Source organism: Triticum aestivum, chromosome 5A, assembly GCF_018294505.1.
Source record: "Triticum aestivum cultivar Chinese Spring chromosome 5A, IWGSC CS RefSeq v2.1, whole genome shotgun sequence".
NCBI classification, from domain to species: domain Eukaryota; kingdom Viridiplantae; phylum Streptophyta; class Magnoliopsida; order Poales; family Poaceae; genus Triticum; species Triticum aestivum.
Genome location: NC_057806.1, coordinates 399,955,117 through 399,975,215, shown reverse-complemented (window position 1 = coordinate 399,975,215; position 20,099 = coordinate 399,955,117). Strand labels below are relative to the sequence as shown.

The following is a 20,099-nucleotide window of genomic DNA, read 5'->3' as shown; positions in this document are numbered from 1 at the left end:
GATTCTGCTGCGGCTCCCACCGAGCGCCCGGCGACGGTTCCGCCTCGTCTCCCACCTCTGGCGCGACCTGGTCGACCGGCGGACCGCCGAGATGCGGAGCCGCCCCAAGGCCCTCGTGGTCGCAAGGGGCGCCGCGTACGTCGCCGGCGTGGCGGAGCAGGGCCGCAGGGAGCTGTGGACAAGCGACGAGGACCACCCCTGCGGGCGCATGGAGGTGGTCGGCACGCGCAACGGCCTGCTCTGCCTGTGCGACAACACCAAGCCCGGCGGCGCCATCGCTCTGGCCAACCCGGTCACCGGAGCGGTGCTGGCCATCCCGCCGTTGCCGTGCGACGGCCTGTTCACGAGTCAAGCCCAGAGCTCGCATGAGGCGTACAGCTTTGCGTACCACCCGGTGATCGGCAGGTACGTACGCCGTCGTCCATGTCCCGTGCAGCTTCGACCGGCTCTGGGAGTTCGACAAGGTGCAGACGTTCACGCTAGGGGAGAAGTCGTGGCGCGATGTGGCGGTGGCCGTGCCTAGGAGCACGAGCTGCAGCCTCGCCGTCGGGCTCACGAGCGTCGACGGCTCGACGTACATGGTCACGGAGGGCACCGAGAAGGTCATGTCGCTCAACCATGAGGACGAGTCCGTCACGTTCATCAAGCCACTCCCCAAGCCGGCCAAGCTGGTCGACCTCCACCTGACGGAGGTGCGCGGGAGGCTGGGCATTGCCGTCACCCACGACACATGGACATTGAAGAACATCGAGGTAGACCCAGCATTATCATCAAGACGAGACACCACCATATGCATCATCTTCAAGCTAGAGTTTGTGCGGACGCGGATCCCAAGGCCTCGGTGGAACTGGTGGCAGCAACTCGCGCTGCCGCATTTTCTTCATGGTGATTAAATACGTCCTAACGTGTGGACGGAACCATGATAGGAATTCCGAATTTACTTTTGTGTTGTGCAAGCACAGGCCGAGCGATTCGAGGAGGTATCGAGCGGGTGTAGTTCTGATTGTCCATCATCGTTAACTAAAGTTTCGTGTGATTATATTGTACTAACACGTGCGTTGCAACGACACCGATAATTGTCATGGGGTCTGTCTAGGACACGTCTAGATGTGACATAATTATTTCACATCTAAGCTGATGTTCATTCTGCTTGTGGTCTTTTTTTTGTTCTAGTTTTTTTTGTTTCTTGTTGATGCATTATATATATTTGTGGGAGCTTAGATGTGGCATCCTTAAAAAACATCTAAATGTGAATTAGACAAACTGATTGTCATGTGCATCAAAATATCCATCGATGTGATGGGGCAACATCGGGTAGGTGTCCACTAAAACGGCATCAACACGGCACGACAACATCCATCGGTGCAGCAAGGAGGCGCACATGAAAGTCTTGACGAAATGTATGTCGGCGACGCATTAAGACACATGCTACACATACAATACTTTCAGTAGTACGATTTTTATACAGTAATTTTGATCACACCATACAATATAATTTATTCCGTGTTCACAAGTCGTAATACACAAACAAACGCCAAATCCATTTCAGTTAAAACGAACCGAATTTATAGTCTGGTGTGTTCCTAGCACATTGATGTTGTTTTTTACACTCTGACACCACAAAGACTTTCTCAACACTGTCTACAAGGTAGTACGTAAGCCTAGTGTCCAGGCAGCTAACACCTACGAGGCCTTCCGAAGACTTCGAAGCTAAGCTAGGTCCCCTGGCTTCTGTATGTACAAATGTTTCACCGTTGCTGAAATGCCACAAAATGCCCACGTTTCAGGTGAAAAAAAAGGCAGGAATGAAACCTCACACAACATCATGAGACCTTCGCAACTAGTCCACCTGCCATGGTAAAACATAACAGAAGAAACCACCCACCGTGCGACTGAGACAACAATGCTTTCTAGCACTTGTTTGAAACGCACCAAACTAATTGTAAAGAACTCTCGTGGTTTCAAATGCGTATACATAAGAGCATCTACAACCGGAGCCTATATCCCCCAAATGTCCGGTCAGCCTACCCGGTCATTGTCTGAAAGAAAATTGCCATCCAACCTGGCAAATGCATCCTAAATGTTCGGGTTGACGGGTGTCTCCCATACCTGATCCATATGTAGGTAGAATATACTGAAACTCCTGGACGCGTCCGCCACGTCAGGGTTGACGGATGGGCCCACACTGAAACCCGTCGGTCTGATGGACGCCTCCTCCAGCTAGTTGAGGACACATTCATGTCGCTGCTCCGGCGCCCCGCCTGAGGGACAAGTCTAGCTATTTAAGTCAGACGGCGACGCAACCCTAGACCCGTCCCATTCTCATCCCTCATGTTTGCGTTGTCGTTGCCCCCTACTCTCTCTCTATTCCACTTTGAATCTAGGGTCTGCCAACACCGACGTCGTCCTGGTCCGCAGCAAGATCACCTACCACAAGCTCCTGACGCCGGATCGTCGGGCGGAAATCCAGACGGAGATGCACGCCGTCGAGGAGGCCCGCTCCACACGTTGCATCACACACATTGCGGTCGGCCGCCCTCCGGATAGTCCGAACGAGGAGGTGTCAGAGCATGAGAAGGTGGAGCCACCAGCACGAGAAGGTGTTGTCGGAGCAGAAGGAGGTGGGGCGGAGACGGTGGCGCTAAAGCAAGAGGAGGAGGAGCCGCCATCGGACGAGGAGGAAGAGGCATGGACGCCGAAGTAGGCTGAATTGGGGATAGAGGACGCGCTTGCGGAGTTCGAGCTCGCCCAATCGAAGGAAGCGACGGAACAGCAGGCCATCCTCGACTCCATCCGGTCCAAGACGAAGGTCGAGGCAAACCATCGCTTCCTCCACGAGTCACACATGGAGCTTGAGGAGGCCTTCGCATCCGAGGAGGACGACGAGGCCAGCGGCTCCAGCACGAATGTCATCGACATATCTGATAACGAGTAGTGTAGGTGGTAGTGAACGTGGTGTTTTGGCTCTCGGTGCACCCAAGGTGAACAGTAACTTTGTTTAAAATGGTAAAAAATCAAAATATTTGATTATTTTTTTGTGATGCTAGATGCTTATGTGCGTGAAGTATGTGTCAAATTTCGTCGAGTTTGGACATTTCAGTAGCTCTCAGAAAAAATAGATAGATTTTGGGGCTGTAAGAAAGTTTACTGTCCCGTAGTGTTTTGACCAATTTTGTCATTTTGCCGTGAGCCCCTCAGATGTTCGAACAAGCTGAAATTCTGCACGAACAACACGCATTGAAACATCTTTCACCTAAAAGAATTTCAGATTTTTTGAAGAAAAAAATAGTTTTTTAAAATTTATTGTTTACCGAGTGCAGATGAGCCTGGGCATCGAATTGAATATCTGAGGTGATAGTTTGCTAGTTTCTACTACTCACTCCATCCCATAATATAAGACATTTTTGCAAGCTAACATAGCTTGCATAAATGCCTTATATTGTGGGACGGAGGGAGTGTGTTCTATGTGATCATAGATGTTGCATGTCTTTGTATGAAAATGGAAATCCTCAAATTATGGGTGTGCTTGTGATGTGTAAAATATAAGGGAAGTGAGTGTGGTTGTGATGTGTGAAATTTAAGAGGTGACCGGGCGTTGTCCGTGAACGCGACCGGACACGTTGCGAACATTTGTTGGCTCACTTGCTTTTGGGGGGAATTCAGATATTTTTATTCAACAGAAACCGCCCCATCATCATCTGCTAGGGGGCAAGTTACAAGTAGGCGTAAAGTTCATCCCGCAAATCTGTGACCTCCAGTGTGCTTGCTTGTTTGGCATAAAGGTGGGCAACAGTATCAGCTGTTGAACACAAAAAGAAATAAACGATCCCCAGTTTCATCTAAGATAGGCGCCATTGAACTTCTCGAATCAAGGCAATCAGTCTGCATAATTATCTTTCCATAGCCCCGGAGCTTGGCAAAAATAATACCATCGCGAAGAGCCAAAGCTTCAGAAATAAGAGGGTCAGTAGTAATCCCTAGGTAGTGTTTACACCAATCAACCAGCAGAGTGGAGCCAGTTCTCGCCACTCCCCCGCCCCTCCTCTTCTTGCGTCCACTGCAATGCTACCATCTGTATTGATCTTTATGTAGCCTTCATCTGGAGGACACCCCCATGGCCATGGCCAGGCAAAACGCAAGCGCGCAGGTGCGTAAAACAAGAATACCTGCTTTACAGTCACCATCGACGGCAAGGAGAGGCCAAGCTCCTCACTACCAAAACCTATTTCCTCAGGGTACAGCCTGCGCGAGATATCTCGCCCAAAATTTCCCCGCCAGCAAGAACATCAAGCACATCTACAAAAATCAAGCAATAAACTAGAGAACAGACACACCAGTTTAAGTTCAATTGACTCATATCCCCAAGGGTTCCTCAGTTCCTGTTCAACTTCTCGACCAAAAAAGGTTTGGCATGTACCCATATACCCCGACAGAACTGCAGCATTCAGCATATATCCATGAACAGCTGAACCAGGTAAAACTTATGAGACGGAGCTGACTCTTTCTTCACAAAGGTAAAAAAAGAAAAGGCAAAGATGACCACGAGTTCAGTTTTTCTTTGCCCCAAGCGAAACCAAGTCTGCAGCAGCAGCATCACCAGGTGCCTCAGTTGGAGGAGGCACCGAAAACCCTGATCCTCTCCTCGATCTTGGCGTTGCAGCTGGGGCAGCGAACGGCGCCTTTCTCCTCATGCTGCTTGTTGCAGCCGACACACAGCACCTGGTGAGCACACTGCAGCAGCATCACGCAAGCCTCCTCCCTCTTGCAGATAATGCAGCCTCTGCGGCGGCCTGTATTCTGGATAGGCTCCTGCTGCCTGTTGGATGTGGGCGGTGCCTTCTGGTTGGACTGCTTGGGTGCCCGCGCTGTATTGCGGTCAGTCATAGCCGGAGGATAGGCTGATGGAACTGTCGGCGCATTTGCACCCATGGACTTCTGCAGACGGGATAACTGATCCTGGAGCCTCCGGAGGTCATCTTTGTAGCACTGGGACTCTACTTCTGTCTTCCGGCGAATTTCTTCAAGTCGGCGATCAGCATCAGCTTTCGCAGATTCCCGCTTCCCACGTTCCTGTTCTGCAAGTGCCAAGTTGTCTTCAGTGGCCTTTGTGTCTTCTCTTATTTTAACCTACATACCAAACACATGTTACAAATCAATCTGTCAGACAAATAAATACCCAAAATGTGCGAGACACATTGAAAGCATAGAAGTGTGATATCAACAGTTTCAAAAATGAAGTTATGGTACAATGTAGCATTTGTGTAGATAATGAATTTATTACTCCCTCCGATCCATATTAGTTGTCGCTGATCTAGTTATATTATAAACCAGGAAACAAGAATAACAGTTTTAAATCCCCAATAGGGATTTCTGAGACACGTAAACTAGTTAATGGTGCAATAACAATACTGTAATGTGCACAAACCAATAATAAACTCTAGTGGAAATAGAGGAAGAAGGTTTGTGATAACTGATCAAATTAACATGAAGTTAAGAAGCATGAAAGGAAACAAAGAAATTAGAATTACAGATATCAAATAACCCTGTTTAGTACCTGCCACTTTGAAAGAAAACTTAACAACTGTACTTCTAACCTAAGATTACAATGGATAACTGGTGCGATCAATATTTTGTTCTGAAAGGCATTAACAGGCAATTAGCATTAACTACATTCTCGCTGCAGTATCACAATAAATAAAAGATGGTGGCACATTTTTATTTCTGTGATCAATCAAACGGCTGAAAGAATTTATGATGGTGTGGACGAGAACGCAGGAAAATCAGGTAGTGGGGGCTACTATTTAGATATAGTAGATTCAAACAGCAAGGCCAGCAAAGCAGCCAAGGCTATAACGTAGAAAGAAGCAACAATTTACAGTTGACAAATAAGGCCCATAACCTCTGAGTTAAAAACATGGTTTTCGAGTCGATGAGTCGTTCTGGGGTAGCGATTCGTGACGAGTCAAGCCTGACCAATTGACTAATCACGACTAGTCGCGACTAGTTGAGGGGTTTGAATCAACCCTGGCAGTGCGACTCGTCGACTAGTCGCGTGACTCAAAAACAGTGGTTAAAAAACAAATGCTAAAGTTCCAAAGCAGCGAGAATTTGAGAAAGCATGTGCAATGTTCTAACAGAACACACCACAAAGGTATTCTTTTGTCCAGGTAATGAATTTACCAAAAAGCTACCATACAATTCTATTTTATATTCTTTTTCAAATCCAAAGGTTATATACATTAAATAATTATATACTGATTTGCGAATTTAAACAAGTAATTATATTCAGAACAGAAACTGAGGGAGGCGATCTAACATGATTCCCAATTTCTCATGGTTACCTGGCAATCTGGAACATAGTATAACCAGGCCAGCGCAGAAGATCAAAATGCATAGCACGCCACAAGCAGAAAAAAAATGGCAGGGCATAGGCTTGTTCTATGTGTTGTTCACACTATTTTTCAGGATGACGAGTTTTGACATTATGATTTTGACTAACAAGATAAAAGCAAGACGAATCATTAGTAAAGCATGTAACAATACTGGCCCTCGCAGCAAAGCAAGAAAGTTGCAGTTACTAAGCAATAGCTTACAGTTATAGATGAACGCTGATGCTGGTAGCTGCATGACACAAAAATTTTAACAAGAACAGTGATGAATGATGGCTACACCGATGCCGATTAACAAGTGGCAGGGTCCCCCAGTAACTACCATCTAGCACCAACAGACGAGTACATAATCACTGACTCTGTGCTTGTTCACTATTAAGCCTGACCATCTTGTGATTATGCCTAAATATTTTATTCCCTCCGTCCCAAAATATAAGAGCATTTTTTACACTAGTGTAGTGTCAAAAGCGCTCTTATATTTTGGGACAGAGGGAGTACTTCTTATCAAATTAGGCTTTTACCACTAGTTGTACTCCTATAAGAGGGTACCATAGCCCATCAGGATCATTACTACTTTATAAGATGACCAGCTGAGCATGAAGCGTAGTGGTTAGCTACAATGCAGCTACAAATGATCTAAACCCAGCACCTCTCCTAGTAGGAAGGATGTGCTTGTGACCTGTTTGTAACTGCTAGCTAATAAAAAGTAGAAGCACATAAAGCTTATAGACACTAAAGCAACAATCATGATATACTGTGCAAAATCAATCTCACCTCCATATTTCTTATTGACTTGTTGACCCCAGCCAGCTCCTTATCTGCCTGTGCGATCTTTGCCTTGCATTCAGCAATCTCCTCCTGCAGCTTGGCCTTTTGCCGCTCCCACAGCTCAAGCTTTTTGCTGTCTTTCTTCTCTTTCTTTAGCAGTATCTGGCATTGCCGTTCAGTCTCCGATGCACTCAGCTTCGCAGCTTCCATCTCAGCACGTATTTCCGCATTCTCCATTTCCAGTTTCTGCACACTAGCATTACTCCGGTCAAGCTGCCCACTCTTCTTCTTCAGCTCATACTCCAGACGAGTGAGGCGCTTCATTGTCTCATCCTCCAGTGACTGCTTATCATTCTTCCGCCGCTGGTTATCGTCATGCTCCATCCGCAGCATGCGCAACTCAGTGAGATCATTGCCAAGTTTACGAGCAGCCTGTACCGCCTTCTTCTGGGCCCACTCCTTGCGCTCCTTGAGCTGCTCCTCCATCTCCCGTGTCTGTTTAATGAGGTCACGCACCATCTCATTCTTGGGATCAGGCTTCTCCGCAGGAGGGTCCTTCTTGTCAATGTCCAGCGACTCAAGCTCCATCACCACAGACTCAATGAGATCATCGGTGGACACCTTCATAGCAAAGGACTGCTTGGGCTGCCCCTGCCCATCTGGGGCAGCAGGGGCCGGAGCAGCGCTGCCGCCGGACCGTGACCATGTATTCTTGACGCAGGAGACCACGCCGGCAGTGCTCTCAGTGTGCGGGCGCGTGCTGTCAGTGTGGGCGCGCATCGCAAGACGCATGAATGTTTCAGGGTCAAACATGTGGTTCTCTGTGGCCGTGGTCGCATGGAAGTGGCAGTAGCCACGCTGCCCTGGGACGGGTGCGGCCGGGGAAGGCGCCTCACTCTCGGCGGTGGAGAAGCCGGAGTGGGGCGACTTATCGGTGAAGGAAGCTCCCATGTTGATGGCCTGTTCGAGGCGGAGATCGTTGGCGAGGAGGCACCACATGGCCTCGACACGGGAGATGGTGGGGCGGCTGCTCTGAAGGAGGCAGACGAGGCCCGCTAGGGAGTACTCCTCGAGGCGGCGGAGGTCGGCGAACCCGCCGGCTCCGCCGGGGGCGTCTGGATCGTTGAGGAAGGAGCGGGCGTTGGCGACGATGTTATCGACAGGGTCGTCAAGCTTGCCGTAGCAGTGGCCCGCGCGGAGGACGGCCCGGAGCGCGGCGTCCTCGGCGTAGCCGAGCTCAGCGAGGCCGGCCAGCGCCGCCGCGTAGGCCTCCTCCAGCCTCTTGAGGAGGCGGTCCTCCAGCTCGTCCGCCGTTGAGCGGCCCCACGGAGAGACGTCGTCGGAGGCCTGCGCGGACAGATCGGGATCGGGGGTGGGGTTAAGGGCGAGCAGGGTCGCTGGCGTGCGGACGGGGCGGCCCTTGCGCGCGGCGCGGGAGCCGCGTTCGCGGGGCTGGCCGGCCATCGGAGGGGCGACGGCGGCCGGAGGTTTTAGGGTGGGGCGGAGGCGATCGGCGATGGGATCGGAGTTAGGGTGGATGGGCGGCGCGGATAGCCGGATACCACGTCGATGGGTGTGCCTAAATGGTGACCGGGTCTGGGGTGGAGTGGTAACGGAAGAGGAAACAACGAAGGGGAATGGCTTTGCTTCTGGGCTTCGTGGGGCCCTGCCCTGGTTGGGTTATCTATGGGTTTTTAGGGCTTTGGCACAATCATGTGTGAGAGGCCTGATACAATGTTCACCATTGTGCTCAAAAAAAAAATACCACTGACTTTCTTGTCTCGGCTCCTCAGATCTAAATTTGTCTTGTCAATCATCTCATGTGTTATAGTCTCCATTTTTTTATTGACATTACTGTTGATGACGATCTTAACCTTATCGTATTCACTACATATCGAATTCAATTAGTTGTCATCTTTGCACCATAGCCTATCAAAGATCTTAAATGTCTTTGATTTTCGTTCAAGAAAATAAGATGAATGGTAAGTAAATGGCTAATGGAAGTGGCCACTAATGTATTTCTTCTAACTTGTCCTTTTTCATCACCTTCTCTCAAAGCTCTTTTTTCGTATTCAGAAATTATTTCGTGTAAAAATTCAGTTATACCATACCGCCACACGTCATTGATCTTACTTGCCACCCAAGAATATAAGGCAAAGGCGGTAACGTACCCGGGAGGTGAAGCGTCGTTATTCTCCTCATTATTCTTTTGGAGGTATACGTGTGTGGCTTCATGATTAATTAATACTAACCAAAAACACCTTTTTTGAAAATAAAAATATTACTTGTCACTGATTGTAAGTCTATGTCAATTTTGGTTATAAGGACAAAATGAAAGCACATTTTCAGAACATATTAGTTGGATAGCCATGGAATAGAATGCACAATAATGGAGGCGGAGAAACCATAAGACGAGAGAAATCTACGCGAACAACTTTGTCTCAAGACTTGAAGAGGTGCTAGACTACTCAGTTGTTGAAGATTTTGGGAGGTTGCTACCGTCCTATATATCGACTTTCAATATTTGCGACTTTGCGAGTGGCATCAAAAACCTACCGCCATGTATTTAGATTCCTAGAAACCTTTTATTTCCACCTTAAATATTATGGTCTTTGCCTCTAAAATCTTACTTGTTTAGTCCTTTTCTTACATTGCATTTCCGCTATGACATGCCTAGCAACATCATAGTGGACTTTCCACCACCCGTCACAAACTTTGTATTGTTCTAGAAGATAAGGTCGGTGCTTAGCGAACCCCTGATTTCTAGGGTATCGGTTGGTGAGTAGTTCCATTGTGAACTAACTCCATTCCTAATAGGTACCGAATTCCTAATATGTAACATAGTGAATCATGCAGTCGAAATTCTCTAGTTTTAACTTGCAACACGCAACAATATATCGTGATTGAATTAGATGGAAATAATGTTATATATTTTTCATTAAAAATCGGTCTGTAGTTGTTTATCTCTTTTTTTACCGGAGACGTAGAAAACCAATGTCCAAAATTGCATCTTAATTGCATGGAACAGCTGGGGCTTGGGGAATGACCCGGCAGTTCGAGGCCTTATGAAATTACAGAAGGAGGAGGACCCCGACATCATTTTTTTGTCAGAGACAAAGCCTGATAGGGGGAGGATGAGTAAGTTTAGGGATAAATTAGGTTTATACCACATGGAAGTGAAGAATAATGTCGGAATGAGTAGTGGTTTGGCGCTCTTTACGAGGCGTGGAATAAATGTCACTGTTAGATGGATGGGAAGGATGCATATTGATGCGATCGTTGAGGGGGAGGATGGGTACAAATGACGTCTGAATGGCATCTACGGGGAGTCACAGATGGAGAAGAAGTGGAAACATGGTGGTTGTTGCATACTCTGCACCACCAAATTCAACTCCCGCGGGTATGCTTGGGTTATTTCAACGAGATCATGTTCAACCATGAGAAGCAAGGAGGTGTCCCTCGAGCCCATGGATAAATGCAGAATTTTTGTGTTACTCTTGATTATTGTAATTTGCATGACCTCGGTTTTGAGGGAGATGTTTTTACATGGAGGGATAAAAACTATCGTGTTCAGGGCTATATTCGTGAGTGTTTAGATCGTGTTGTTGCAACTCTGGAGTGATGTGCTCATTTTCTAGCGTACAAAATAATGAATGGGGACCCCCGCCACTCTGATCACCGCCCTGTGATGCTATTGCGGGATGAGAGCCCTCATGTGCAGCACCCAGCTGGGGGTGAATGCCTGCTATGCTTTGACGCAAATTGGATGCTAGAGGAGGGTTGTGATGGAATAGTCTAGGAGGCCTGGGATGGAGCAACCGGTCCTACTGTTTAGCGAAGGTTGGGTGATGTTGTTAAGGCTCTGAATACTTGGAGTAGAGAGGTGCTTGGAGATCTGCGGAAGAGAATAACAAATTAAAGGCGGAGCTGGAGAAAGTCGGGAGGGAACCAATCTCAGATAGTCAAGTTCGAAAGGAACAAACAATTAGTTTTAGGATTGAGAGGCTAGAAGAACATGAAGACCTTGTTTGGAGGCAGTGAGCTCATGTTAATTGGCTGACCAAGGGTGATCGTACACGCTACTTCCAAGCTTATGCCTCGTAGAGAAAGAAGTGAAATACCATTCAGAAACTAAAAAGGGAGGATGGAGTGGTAGTGGAGGATGAAGAGGGCATACAAAATCTTATTACTAACTACTTTACCTCTCTCTTTACCCTCGTGGTAGGTGTTGATGCAAGTAATATCCTAAATCACATTTCTCCCAAGGTCACACCGCAAATGGATGACTTCCTGGGTGCGGAGTTCACCCCTGAGGATGTCAAATCTGCTTTAGATGACATTGGTGATCTTAAGGCGCCGGGGATGGGCGGTCTGCCGGCCATCTTCTATAAGCACTACTGGCACTTGGTTGGCAATGATGTGGTACGGGAGGTGCTACATGTGTTGCGTGGCGGCAATATACCGAAGGGATGGAACAATACTCTTGTAGTACTTGAAGGAAATATGCCCTAGAGGCAATAATAAAGTTATTATTTATTTCCTTATATCATGATAAATGTTTATTATTCATGCTAGAATTGTATTAACCGGAAACATAATACATGTGTGAATACATAGACAAACAGAATGTCACTAGTATGCCTCTACTTGACTAGCTCGTTGATCAAAGATGGTTATGTTTCCTAACCATAGACATGAGTTGTCATTTGATTAACGTGATCACATCATTAGGAGAATGATGTGATTGACATGGCCCATTCCGTTAGCTTAGCACACGATCGTTTAGTATGTTGCTATTGCTTTCTTCATGACTTATACATGTTCCTATGACTATGAGATTATGCAACTCCCATTTACCGGAGGAACACTTTGTGTGCTACCAAACGTCACAACATAACTGGGTGATTATAAAGGTGCTCTACAGGTGTCTCTGAAGGTACATGTTGGGTTGGCGTATTTCGAGATTAGGATTTGTCACTTCGATTGTCGAAGAGGTATCTCTGGGCACTCTCGGTAATACACATCACTTAAGCCTTGCAACTAATGAGTTAGTTGCGGGATGATGTATTACGGAACGAGTAAAGAGACTTGCTCGTAATGAGATTGAACTAGGTATTGAGATACCGACGATCGAATCTCGGGCAAGTAACATACCGATGACAAAGGGAACAACGTATGTTGTTATGCGGTCTGACCGATAAAGATCTTCGTAGAATATGTAGGAGCCAATATGAGCATCCAGGTTCCGCTATTGGTTATTGACCGGAGATGTGTCTCGGTCATGTCTACATAGTTCTCAAACCCGTAGGGTCCGCACGCTTAAAGTTCAGTGACAATCGTAATTAGGGTTTTTGTGTTTTGATGTACCGAAGGTTGTTCGGAGTCCCGGATGTGATCACGGACATGACGAGGAGTCTCAAAATGGTCGAGACATAAAGATTGATATGTTGGAAGCCTATATTTGGATATCGGAATCGTTCCGGGTGAAATCGGGATTTTACCGAAGTATCGGGGGGTTACCGGAACCCCCCCCCCCCGGGGGTTAATGGGCCTACATGGGCCCTAAGGGAGAAGAGGAGGGCCGGCCAGGGCAGGCCGCGCGCCCCCTCCCCCTAGTCCGAATAGGACAAGGAAGGGGGGCGGCGCCCCCCTTTCCTCTTTCCCCCTTCCCCTTTCCTTCTCCAACAAGGCAAGAGGGGGGAGTCCTACTCCCGGTGGGAGTAGGACTCCTCCAGGCGCACCCCTAGGGGCCGACCGCATCTCCCCCCTCCCTCCTTTATATACGGGGGCAAGGGGGCACCCCATGACATAGAAGTTGATCTTCGTGATCGTTCCTTAGCCGTGTGCGGTGCCCCCTTCCACCATATTCCACCTCGGTCATATCGTAGCGGTGCTTAGGCGAAGCCCTGCGTCGGTAGAACATCATCACCGTCATCACGCCGTCGTGCTAACGAAACTCTCCCTCAACACTCGGCTGGATCAGAGCTCGAGGGACGTCACCGAGTTGAACGTGTGCAGAACTCGGAGGTGCCGTACGTTCGGTACTTGGATCGGTCGGATCGGGAAGACGTACGACTACTTCCTCTATGTTGTGTCAACGCTTCCGTTGCCGGTCTACGAGGGTACGTAGACAATACTCTTCCCTCTCGTTGCTATGCATCACCATGATCTTGCGTGTGCGTAGGAATTTTTTTGAAATTACTACATTCCCTACAGTACTAATTCCAAAGGTTTAGAACCCCGAGACTCTAAAATACTTACGCCCTATTAGCCTATGCAAAGTGGTGTACAAACTCATGTTCAAGGTCCTCGCAAACAGACTCAAGTGCATCTTAGGGGAGATTATATCACCGAATCAAAGTGCTTTTGTGCCGGGGAGGCTCATTTCTGACAACACCATCCTGGCTTATGAGATGACACATTTCTTGAAGAGGAATAGGTCCGGAAGTGCTAATTATGATGCGTTAAAACTAGACATGAGTAAGCCTACAAACAGGTGGAGTGGGGTTTTTTCGTAGAAAGTGATGAGGCAACTTGGCTTTGCACCAAGGTTTGTGAGTCTAGTAAGCAAGTGCATTAGGCCTGCGCGGACAAATCGGGATCGGGGGTGGGGTTTAGGGCGAGCAGGGTTGCTGCCGGGCGAACGGGCCAGCCCTTGCGCGTGGCGCGGGACCCGTGTTCGCGGGGCTGGCCGGCCGTTGAAGGGGCGACGACGTTCGAAGGTTTTAGGGTGAGGCCAAGGCAATCGGTGATGGGATCGGAGTTAGGGTGGATGGGCGGTGCGGATAGCCAGATACCACGTCTATGGGTGTGCCTAAATGGTGACCGGGTCTGGGGTGGAGTGGTAACGGAAGAGGAAACAACGGAGGGGAATGGCTTTGCTTCTGGGCTTCGTGGGGCCCTGCCTTGGGTTGTCTATGGGTTTTTAGGGCTTTTGCACAATCCTATTTGAGAGGCCTTGTACAATGTTCACCGTTGTTGCCACTGACTTTATTCCTTATCAATTTGTCTTACAAAGCCCTCAAAATCAATTTGTCTTATCAATCATATCTTTTTTTGCGGGGTGAAAGGGATTTTTATTCCAAAATAATAGAGTTACAGTGAAGATGCGAGAATTCCTATGTACATGGTTTTATCAATCATCTCATGTGTTATAGTCTTCATTTTCTTACTTTGACATTATTGTTGACGATCTTAAGATGTAATCTGCAGTATCATTGACCTTATGTGTTTCAGCCTTATCTCACTCACAACCTATTAATTTCAATTAGTCGGCGTCTTTGTGCCACCGCCTATCACCGGTATTAAATGTCTTCGATGTCATTCAAGAATATAAGACGGATGGTAAGTAAATCGCTAATGAAAGTAGCCACTAATGTATTCCTTCTTACCATGTTTCATCGCCTCATCTCAAGGCTCTTATTCCCTATATGAAAATCAATTCATGCAAACAACTCCATTATACCATGTCGTTACACATCATTGATTTTTTTTGCCGCCCAAGAATATGAGGTAGGAGCAGTAATGAACCCTGGAGGCGAAGCATCGTTATTGTCCTCGTTATTCCCTGGAGGCGAAGCGTCGTTATTGTCCTCGTTATTCCCTGGAGGCGAAGCGTCGTTATTGTCCTCGTTATTCTTTTGGAGGTATATGTGTGCAGTTGCGTGGTTAATTAATACTAACCAAAATACCTAATTTTTCAGAAATAAAAAATATTACTTGTCATTGATATGTAAGTCTACGTTAATTTTGGTTATAGGGATAAAATGAAAGCACCTTTTCAAAACATCTTGGTTGGGTAGGAATGGAACAAAATGCACAATAGTGGAGGCGTAAGGCGAGGGAAATCTACGTGAACAACTTTGTCTATAGACTTGAAGAGGTGCTAGACTACTCAATTTTGAAGCTTTTAGGAGGTTTCTATCGCCAATATTGACTTTCAATATTTGCAAATAGTGTCAAAAACCTACCGCCATGCTTTTAGATGCTTAGAAAACTTTTTTTGTTTCCTCCTTACATGTTATCGTCTGTGCCTCTAAAATACTTGTTTAGTCCTTGACCTATAACACATCATCAAAAGACATGCCTACCAACATTATAGTGGACATTCCAACACCCACCATAAACTTTGTATTGTTCCAGAAGATAAGGTTGGTGCTTAGCGAACCCCTGATTTATAGGGTATCGGTTGGTGAGAGTTATATTGTTAACTAACTCCATTCCTAATAGGCAACATTATGAACCATGTAGTCGAAATTCTCTAATTTTAACTTGCAATACGCAACAATATATCATGATTGAATTAGATGAAACTAATGTTATAGATTTGTCATTAAAAAATTGGTTGTGGTTTTTTTTTGTAACTGGAGACATATAGAATCAATCGTCAAAATTGCATCTTAGAAACTACACTCCTGGCAAAAGAGATATCTTTTATAAATTGAGAGAGTTCTTAATAATGTATGCCATGTGGTTCTATCTGCCCTAAGACAGTGCAGTGTCAGTTTTTGTAAGAGGAAAGATGATTTACAAATTGAACTGACTTACTATTTCTAGGATTCAATGGTCGGGGAAAACCTATGTGCAACTTTAGGTCGTGGTTGTCCATTTTTATCTCTCTCTCTCTCTCTCACACACACACACACACACACACAACTGCAGTTGCACGATCCAAGACACTCTCATACTCGTCGTCGTCTGCATGCGCGCTATATTAGTGTTGTAGATGGTCCCGAACCACTACCGAGTCCGGCATAACCGTCGGTGTCACAAACTCCATTAATCATCTGCATGGATGCTACGTCGAATGGTCGCCAACCATTGTCGGATCTGTCATGCACGGTGTCACAAATTCCGTCATAGTTGGCTCCTACCTTCCTCTTTCCACCGGGTCGGCACTACCATGAAGACACAATCCAAGCAACATAATGGTTGAGAGGGAAAGTGTGAGCTCCTATATTTGTAGAATTTTCACTTACACCTTATTTTCAAAATAGTGGACTAAGACGGCTAGGCTAGCATGTTAGAATGTTTTTATGTGACTTTTCAGGTTCAAAAGTCTAGGGCGGAAAGTTTATGCATGAATTTGGAGGTTGAAACATCTAAGACCAGACAACCGCATGGATGCAAAGATTACGCATAAACAGATCAAATTCAAGAAGAAAGTAGAAAAACATGTGTCGGGTGGTAGGTGCGACATATGCCAACGGGTGACTTATCATTGTGGGAGCCAGTAAGACATCGTCGGTGCCTGGATACGGGATAAGACGAAGACATGCACACCGGCGGATCTTACCCAGCTCCGGGGCTCTCCGTGGAGATAACACCCCTACTGCTGCTCTGCGGGGTCTCCGCATGTTCACTAGACGAATCGAGTGGCTACACAATGCTCCTTGAGCGGTTTTGGGGGGGAGGAGGAAGAAGGGCACGGCTAGCCTGCTTCTTCTCCTTGATTTTTGTGTCTAGAATTAGCTAAGGGTCCAACCCTTTGCATGGGTGCTCCGGGGGGTTTATATAGGCCTACCCCCGGGGGTACAATGGTAATCCGGTTGGGCGCGGGGCCCAGCCGTCTGTGACTGCGCTCGCCGGCTTCTACGCCGGCTGCTGGGGCCCGCCGACTGGTGGGTCCCGCCGGCTGCCGGCCCCTTGGTCGACAGGCAGGCCCCACTATCCAGGGCCTGGTCGGCGGCTAGTTACTGTGGCTTCATCTTGTTGACGTGAGCTCCATCGTGGCAAGCGCGGCCATAGTACCGCCGCATGTCAGGCGATCGCTGTAGCCTTACCGCGTCTTGTCTCCTTAATGGGGCGTCCTCTTCGAGGAAGGCGGCAAGCCGGCTGCGGGGAGCCGGCCCTGTCTTGGGCCGACTAGTCGGAGGCGTGGCCGCCTTCGGGCGTCTCTCTGCTCAAAGGGGCCCACCGTTTGTGGGCCACGCTGGCGGCCCGTCATGGGTGATGCCAGGGTGAACATGGCAACAGTGGTGCGCTGGACGGGTCGCCTAGCCCATACGGCGCACCATGCCAGGCGTGCTCCGGGATTCGGGGGTGGCAGGCTTTACTGTAGCCACGCCCCGTCGCACCGCCGTTAGGTGGGTGCAAACTTTGTGGGTACGGTCTTGACCGCTTTATGGGGAGCCGGCTTCGTGGAGCCGGCCTTCTCATGGCCGGCTTCTTGGAGTCGGCCTTCTCATGAGGGCTAAAGTCGGACCGCCTTCCGAAAGCCGGCCTGGGTGGCAGCCAGCAAGGGGAAGGCGGCCCCTATGTCTTGAATTCTTGAGAGCCGGGCGGGCTCGTAATTTCTTCAGGAGGGCCAGGGGAAGCCGGCTAGGCTACCCATGGCTATTTACTCCGACAGTAGTCCCCGAAGCTGATCGAGCTCCGAGGTGAGTAGGGGGACGAGAAGCTTAGTCAGCTTCACATCCTGGAGAGCCGGCTTAGCGGGCGTAGGCCGACTTCAGAAAGCCCCGCGTCTCGCAGGTGAGAGGAGGGGGGCAACCCGCGTGCCGACTACGGGGCCCCCTGCGGCCACGTGGCGGCGAGACCCTGCGAGCGCACGCGCGCGACGGGACGCCGCCGCAGGCCTGAGCCCGCCACTCGCGAGCCTTGGTCCGGGCGCGGATCTTCCGTGGCCCACAGGGGCCGCTCGCCTTCTCGAGGCAGTTTCGTTTCGCCGTTAAGGCTCGACAATCGCGGGACGTGGGGAGTGGGCACGATCGATCCCCACGCTTCCCCACGCCACGTGAGCCTATAAGTAGGGGGAGGAGGGAGAGCGACAGAGGTTCGCACGCTCCCTCCCGCTCCGCCCCTCCTAACCCTCATCTTCTTCCTCTCGCTGCCGTCGCAGCTTCCCGTCTCAGCGCCGTCGTGTCTCCACACCGCCTCGTTCCCATGGCGCTGTCAAGCTCGTGGGACGGCTCCAACGTCCATGAAGACCACGTGGAGTTCCTTCGCCAGACCCGGCGCCTGCCCGGTGCCGACCGCGTACAGGTCCGCCTGGCGCCCGCGAAGGAGATCTCGCCGGCGCCGGAGGAGGGCGAGCGGGTCGTCTTCCGCTCGCACTGCCTGCGCGGCTTCGGCCTTCCGGCGAGCGGGTTTCTGCGCTCTTTCCTGGAGTTCTACAACCTCCAGTAGCATCACCTCACGCCCAATGCGGTGATGCTGCTGTCGGCCTTCGTCTCCCTCTGCGAGGGCTTCTTGGGGCTGCTCCCCACGCTGGAGCTCTGGGGAGAGTTCTTCCAGAGCAAGCTCGGCACGGTCGTCGCCGGCGTGCCCGCCCCCTGTGGAGCCTTCATCGCCATAAGGAGGGCGAGCGAGAACAATCTGTTACCGCCCATCCCCCTGATCCAGTCGGTGAAGGTCTGGCAGAGATCTTATTTCTATGTGAAGAACGTCGCTGAGTAAGGAGACTACATCAACCTGCCTGATTACGTAGCCGGCCCGCCGACTGGGAGGCAGCCCTCGTGGAGCTTCCGGTCCCGGTCATTGTCTCCGGCCGGGAACGCCGCCATCTCCCGGCTTCGGGTATTGGTTCAGTCGAAAGGCTTGCGCGGGGCCGACTTGGTGGCCGCCTTCGTTGGGCGCCGGATCCTTCCTCTCCAAAGCCGGCCCCATATGATGTGTCAGATGAGCGGCCGCTTCGACCCAAGCCGTCTGAGCACATGGGAAATGCCCCACGCGGAGGTGGCGCTCATGGTTAACTACATCGCCAACTGTAAGCTCGTCGGGGACTGGCAATACGGCAAGGTGCCGTATTCCCGCGCCAATCCTCCGCCCGTGGTAAGTCTCTCTCTCTATCTTCTTATTGTCGTCGGCCGGCTTCATGACGGACGGCTTCTGACTAGCCGGCTCTTTTGAGCAGAACCCTCTTCTTGCGCCACCGGCTGGGGCGGCGGGAGTTGAACGCCAGTATACCCCCGACCGCATGGTGGATGATGTTGACGACCCGGATTTGGGGGCGGCCGCCCTGGAGGACGACGTCGTGGGGGACAGTGCCGAGCCCGGAGGCTCAAGGTTCACCGCGAGCTTTGAGGACTGGCCGGACGAATTCGAAGCCGAAGTTGCCCCGCGCCGCCAGCCGGCAGCCGATCAACAGGGCGCGGGCTCGTCTGTCGCGCCGGCTGCCGGCGGCGCGCAGAAGCGCCGGGCCGCTCTAGGCCTCTTCGGCAGTCGGGCGAAGAAGTACAAGCCCTCCACCGCGGCGACAAAGCGAGACGAGGCGGCCGCGAAGGCGGCCCGCTTCTGCAAGGCGGTGAAGCAGCCCCAGGCGGTCTCGGCGTAAGTCTTCGACTGCCTTGCCGCATGCTCGTCATCATTCTCTTTCTCTTCGAATATTCTTCTTAACTTTTCTTTGCTTGCCGGACAGCGCGCCGCTTTCCCTTGAGCGGGGCCCGGGCGGCTCCATCGTGGGGCCGGCTGGAGGGTCTTCGAGCTCCCGCCGCGTGGACCCCCGCGCCGATCTTAGGGAGGCCACAGAGCGGAACGCCCGCGAAGCGCGGGAGGAGCGCGAGGCGGCGGAGAAGGCGGCCGCCCAGGCGGCGAGGGAGCAAGCCGAGGCGGCAGCCAAGGCCCAGATAGAGGCGGCTACCGCGGAGACGGAGGCGGAAAGCTCGCGCAGCCAGCCTCCACTGCTCGCCATTCCTCTCCGAGTCGTAGCCCCCGACACCTCATTGCCCTTGGCGGAGGAGATCGTCCAAGACCCGCCGCTGATGGAGAGGAGGGAGGACCCCGTGGCCTTGGCGGGGAGAATGCCGCCAGCAGCGCCAACCGGAGCGGGCCAAGGCGGTCAATCGTCAGCGGCGCCAGAGGGGCCGGCCGGGGGTGAGCCGGAGAACAGAGCCGGCCTCGAGGTGCAGCTGGCGACGGGCCGGCGTGCAGGGGAAAGCGCCGCTCCGCCGGAGTTGCGCCGAGCCGCGGGCGCAGGCCAGCCGGCGGAAGATCTGGAGGCGG

The 20,099-nt window shown here is 50.4% G+C and overlaps 1 protein-coding gene across 1 annotated transcript; it reads right to left on the bottom strand.

Annotated features, from left to right (window-relative positions):
- Nucleotides 1-4,337: 4,337 nt before the first annotated feature.
- On the bottom strand, nucleotides 4,338-8,785 carry LOC123103615 (MND1-interacting protein 1). The gene is made up of 2 exons (XM_044525259.1): nucleotides 7,164-8,785; nucleotides 4,338-5,127 (listed from the first exon to the last, which is right to left on the bottom strand). The coding sequence occupies exons 1-2, from the start codon at nucleotides 8,619-8,621 to the stop codon at nucleotides 4,606-4,608; spliced, it is 1,980 nt and encodes a 659-aa protein (XP_044381194.1). The 5' UTR covers nucleotides 8,622-8,785; the 3' UTR covers nucleotides 4,338-4,605.
- Between the last annotated feature and the right edge of the window lie 11,314 nt (nucleotides 8,786-20,099).